The sequence below is a fragment of the Octopus bimaculoides genome, chromosome 1, assembly GCF_001194135.2.
Source record: "Octopus bimaculoides isolate UCB-OBI-ISO-001 chromosome 1, ASM119413v2, whole genome shotgun sequence".
NCBI classification, from domain to species: Eukaryota; Metazoa; Mollusca; class Cephalopoda; order Octopoda; family Octopodidae; genus Octopus; species Octopus bimaculoides.
The window spans coordinates 105,379,457-105,384,973 of NC_068981.1; the positions used below are offsets into that span (position 1 = coordinate 105,379,457).

Genomic DNA, 5,517 nt, shown 5'->3' on the forward strand with positions numbered 1-5,517 from the left:
ATGCTAGCACAGAAAAAATACAAGAAAATACATGTCAACCTGGGGAGAGTTGTGTAGAAAGCTAGGATTTGAACATACTGATAAATGGTATGAACATGAACCTAGTAAAGTAATAGAAAGTAAGAAATACAAGATGTGGGACTTTAACATTCAGACTGACAGAGTAATAGAAGCTAGAAGGCCTGATTCAGTAGTAGTAGTAGTAGATAAAGAGAATAGAAAGTGCCAGATATTTGACTTTACAGTTCCAAATGATGAAAAATTAATGAGAGGTATAGGAAAATGGAAGTATGAGGACTAGCTATTGAATTACAGAGTCTATGGAAAGTGCGGGTAAAATGTATCCCAGTAGTTATAGGTGCATTGGGAACTATCCCTAAAGATCTGAACAGATGGATAGAGAAAATAAACATAAAACCCAGTTTAGTACAGATGCAGAAAACAGTTATTAGGGACAGCAAGGATACTTAGGAGGATTCTTGGCATCTATGTTTACTTGCTGTAACCCAGTAAGAGGGTTCTTGGCATCTAAGGCTAATTGTTGTAGACCAATGTTAAGATTCTTTTCTTTTCCAAAAGTCTAATCTGTTAAGTGTGTATGAAAAAATAATAAGAAGAAGAAGGCATGAACAGTCAGTAGGGCTCAAAATTTTATTCATAAAGAAATAAAATAGAAAAAATTTGAAGCATTTTTTTTTTTTAGTCAAAGAAGGAAATTATCAAGAATCCTGAATAAGCCGAAACAAAAATATTTCAAAACAAATACTTGCCAGTAAGATTGATCCAAATCAAGGTGCTTGCAACACTCTCTCACACCCTAGAACAGAAAAGACTCAAGAAACACCATCATCAGAGGAAAACAACAGCAGCAATCAAGTTTGTAAAAGGAGAAAAGCCATTGAGGACAGCTAAAAAGGACAAATAACTTACTTCATGGGTCCCAATTATGAGATATGAAAGTAGTCCTGGGGAAAGACTGCAGTTTCCCCAGGTCATCCATACAACCCTGAAGCCAGATATAGCTCCATGGTCTGAAAAGGCAAGGAAATCTTGATTGGGTTTACAGTCCAGTAGGAAGAAGGGTGTGATAAGGCCTATGAACTGAAACGTGCCAGGTACGAGAGCCTTCTGCAGAATCACAGAGAGAAAGGATGGTAGTCATGACTTTTCCCAGTCAAGGTTGGCTGTAGGAGATACCATGAACTTTCTTTTTTCCACAAGAGTTCCAGACCCCAGTTATGAACTCATTTACATACAGCCAATCAGAGTTCAACTATCAAACTAATTCATGAGCACATAACAAGTGATGGGTGATAAGGTCATTTGGTTAAGGAATGACCATGCTTCTTTTCTCTTTTAATAATGCTTGTTGTCCTTGTTCTAATTTCAACCATGGCTGCCTCTGCATAGTTACTTGTGTTGTTGTTTACTATCTAAAACAGTAAGGGGAGAGGGTTGGTAGCACATCAACCTCTACCCACATTTTTCCCATTCACATCTTTACCATATGGAGCCCTAACAAAATCCGATAATACATATAGATGTAAATCTAATTACTTGTCTCCTAAAATCAGGCACAACTTGGCAATCAGTCGACTCACAACACTATTCTTTGTATTGAGTTTACTGGGTCAAGGTGAGCTCTGATTGGCTGTATGCAAATGAGTTCATTACTGGTGTCTGGAACTCTCATGGGAAAAATTTTCGCTTCCCGGCCCAGTCAGTACGGAGGATGCTTACAGCTATTGGAATGAAAGGAAGAGAGCGAAGGGTGGCTGTGTGCAGTATGGGAGAGGCAGCAGAAAGAGCCGTTTGCTGGTTATGGTGCAGGGGAGAGAAGTTGAGCTGGAAGCCATATCACCCACCAACGGGAGGGTGATATGGTTCAGGATCGAAATACCTGATGATCGTTGTATACCGTCTGATGACATCAGTTCCTCCTGGCCAAAGCTCCGTTCACTTTGATGAGTGAAAGAGAAGTACCTTCTTCTAGGTTTTATCAATAACAACATAAAATCTCGTAAAATTTAATAACAATCAGGGTTTGAGGTTGAGTTAGGTTTTAGAACCTAGGATTAAGTTTAAGGTTTTAGATTTCGGGTTCAAAGTAGTGTTTAGGCTAAGTACAGATTACCCAGAATGTGTACTCAGTAATGAAACTACTAATATTATGCTTCACTTACTGAAAATTCGAAAATTAAAAACGACAGTAAAATATATTTATATAATTATGTTTTCGTAAGATCGCTGGCAATCTTTCATTTCGTTTTTAGTACAATTTACGTCACTTATAAAGCACGTGCTTTTGTTTATGTGTCTGAAAAAGATCGTCGCTTTCCGTAAAATTAAAAAATTTTTTTTTACTTATGTAGGGGAGCAGGGGACTTATCTTTTGAAGTCAGCGTAAAGCGAAAGAGACAGAGAGAGCAACTGATATCTGTGTTGATGGGGTGTGCGAGACAGAAAGTGTGGTGATGTGTAAAGACACAGAGAGGCAACATACATGCAAACAACAAGCAAAAACAAAAAACATACCTTCTCTCTCTCACACATGAACATGTATGCAATAGGTGTACGTACGTATGTGTGTGTCACTGAAGCTAGCCATACACACATTCATACATACATAACCTCTCTCTCTTTTTCTCTGTCAATCACTCACACATTATCTCACTACAAAAAGTAAATAATTAAAAATTCAGTTATCTCTCTCTCTCAGATACACCTGCACATACACACAGTTTCTGTCTGGCAAACCCCATCAACACACATACATCCATTGCTTCTCTGTGTCGCTTCACACACACTAACAAAACAACTTCCCATGCACACCACACTTTCTGTCGCGCACACCCCCATCAACGCACACACATATTGCTGTGTCTCCTTTGCTTTACGCCGGCTTCAAAATATAAGTCAGCTGTTTCCTCACATAATTAAAGATATAAGAACCTTTTACAGAAAGCGACGATCTTTTTCATAATTTTTCTAAAACATTAATGCCGTTCCCATGCCGGGAATCGAACCCGGGCCGCCTGGGTGAAAGCCAGGAATCCTAACCACTAGACCACATGGGATGACGTTTAAAATAGTCAATATTATAATTTAAATACTAATATTGAGCAGCTTCAAAATTTAGTTTCTTTTTAGTTATTTTTTCAGTGGTTATACGTTGTGTACTATAATTCTAAACTAATAATGATTATAATTGCAATACAATTTACGACGTTTATTGTGACAAGCTCATAATTCTTATACAACCACATGAGACTATGAGGAAAAATAGATCAATATAAAGATCTTCACCGGAGAACAACAGAAAAATAATAATAATAATCAGCCTGCTGGGTGTTAACAAGTATGTAGAGAACGAATATGAAAAAAAAAGATCCGATTTTTCCCTCATAACTTTCGATAAAATGGATATATATTGATTTTTTTGGTCAATATAAAGATCCTCACCCGGGAACAAAAAAGAAAAAATAATAAGCCAGTCTGTTGGGTGTTAACATGTATGTAGAAAACGAATATGAAAAAAAATGCGCACTGACGACCCTGGGGGTGGAGAGGGGACTTTCGGAAAATCCACAAGATCCGATTTTTCCGACATAATTTCAGGCAAAATGGATATATATTGATCTTTTTTATGGAATCCTACGTTTTTGGTTATGAAGGATCCGATTCTGAAAAAAAAAAAATTTTCAAAAAATCGCATTTTCAAAATTTCGATTTACCCTCCCCACACATACACACACACACAACCTCACTTTTATATATAGAGAGATTGCCACTAGCTCTCGGAGAGCATAGAACGTTACGATATTGGTTATTCTACGAAGGATATCCCAACACCATCCAATGAGTTCTATACAAAAATGCTGCTAGAGAAAATGATAGACCTCATACGGCGAATGAGTTGGAAGGCATTTTTCTACGATCAAGGAACGCAACCATCCGAGGCCAAAAGAATAAAAGAATATATACGAGTTCTGATCAATAAGTATCCGGGTTGTTGCCATAGTAACGAAGCTAAAACATGCAGAGTAAAGCCACTTGACAAAAGATTGACCTTGAACTCTGCTGTACATGTGCAATAAGTTTTAACATTCTGTCTCATTGCCGCTGTTTACAGCAGTGCTTGGAAGGAAGATTTGTAGCGTGTGATCGTCACACTAACCATGACAGAGAAAGTTGTTATGGTGATATCTGCTCAGAGGCCTATGTAAAGTTGCAGAAAGTGTATGGAGAGAAGTGTATGAGTTGCACATAAGTGTACAAGTGGTTGAGACGTTTGCAAGATGGCCGAAAAATTTTGATATTGACGAACGTTCTGGGAAGCCCACAACCAGCAGAACTGAGAAAAACATCGAAGATGTGCATGCAGCTGTGAATGGAAATCGTTGAATCACCATTTGTAAGTTATCAGAGGATGTGCAGATTCGTTATGGTTCAGTTCAGTCCATTATCAGTGAAGATTTGTGTATGAGACGCGTGTCCGCCAAGTTTGTGTCAAAACTGCTTTCTGCTGACCAAAAAGACACCCAGGTTTCAGTTGTACAAGATCACCTTGATTGCGTTGATAATGATGGAAACCTTTTGAAAACTTTGCATGGGTTTTTGAGCAGGTACCACCAAGCTTTGAGCAAAATATGATGCAGATTCTCTGTTCAACTTTCTCTGTCATGGTCAATGCGATGATCACACACTACACACTTTCCTTCCAAGCACTGCTGTAAACAGCAGAAGTGAGCTAGAACGTTAAAACTTAGGGTGCGTGCATGGCAGGGCTCAAGGTCAATCTGTGCCAAGTGGCTTCACTTTGCCTGTCTTGTTATTATGGTAACCATCTGGATACTTATTGATCAGACCACGTATATATATGTGTGTGTGTGTAGCATTTCAGGAAAGTTATTTTTGTTGTCGCATCATAGCACAGTCGTGCTATGGCATTCTCCAACCAATCAGTTCTCTGCCCATGAAGTGAAGTGGGAGTTTTAATCAGTTAGGAGACAGACTGCGAACCACCAACATCACTTCTTCCTCATGGAACAGCTTCTTTGTTTTTGTCTCCAACTTCGCGCAGCTAACTCTGAATTATATCAGCTCTTGATTTGTCACATCATGAACAGCCTATTTCATTTATGCTAACTTTGCTTCGCGAAAGTCTGGATGACATCAGCCACAACTCTGCCTCATAATGAACAGTATATTTTCATTTAAGCTAGCTCCTTTCCTTTTGGCTTATAATGACTTCCAACCAAATCTGTTTTTCAAACGTAAGTTATAATGCTTTTCCTGACACATGCATACACACAGGCTACACTCTTTTTACTTGTTAGCTATTATAAAAATTTAATAAACTAAATTATTCATTTAAAAACTGCCTTCTGATATTCTGTTACACATGCTTCTCAAAAGCTCATTTACTGGGCTTTTCCATGAACATTTTCATACTATAAATTAGTGACCACACTCATTAAATTGGTGACACTATAAATCGTCTCTGCTAAATATATA

At 38.1% G+C, this 5,517-nt stretch overlaps 2 protein-coding genes and 1 non-coding gene across 6 annotated transcripts in view; 1 reads left to right on the forward strand and 2 right to left on the reverse strand.

Annotated features, from left to right (window-relative positions):
• LOC106871081 (pyridoxine-5'-phosphate oxidase) overlaps positions 1-950 on the reverse strand; it is a 30,350-nt gene extending 29,400 nt beyond the window's left edge. Inside the window, exon 1 of one of the 2 annotated variants that reach the window (XM_014917358.2) lies at positions 931-950. In XM_014917358.2, coding sequence (XP_014772844.1) covers positions 931-935 — 5 coding nt within the window. In that variant the 5' untranslated portion in view covers positions 936-950. Of the gene's footprint in view, positions 1-770; positions 829-930 lie in introns of those variants that run through there. The other variant, XM_014917360.2, reaches the window with a different exon arrangement.
• Positions 951-3,005: 2,055 nt separating this feature from the next.
• On the reverse strand, positions 3,006-3,077 carry Trnae-uuc (transfer RNA glutamic acid (anticodon UUC)). Its single transcript has one exon. It is a non-coding gene; the product is annotated as a tRNA-Glu (tRNA).
• Positions 3,078-3,260: 183 nt separating this feature from the next.
• LOC106871082 (coiled-coil domain-containing protein 34) overlaps positions 3,261-5,517 on the forward strand; it is a 110,824-nt gene continuing 108,567 nt past the window's right edge. For 2 of the 3 annotated variants that reach the window (XM_014917366.2, XM_052968928.1), the window contains exon 1: positions 3,261-5,276. The gene's annotated coding sequence lies outside the window, so the exon portion shown is untranslated. The remainder of the gene's footprint in view (positions 5,277-5,517) is intronic. The other variant, XM_052968924.1, reaches the window with a different exon arrangement.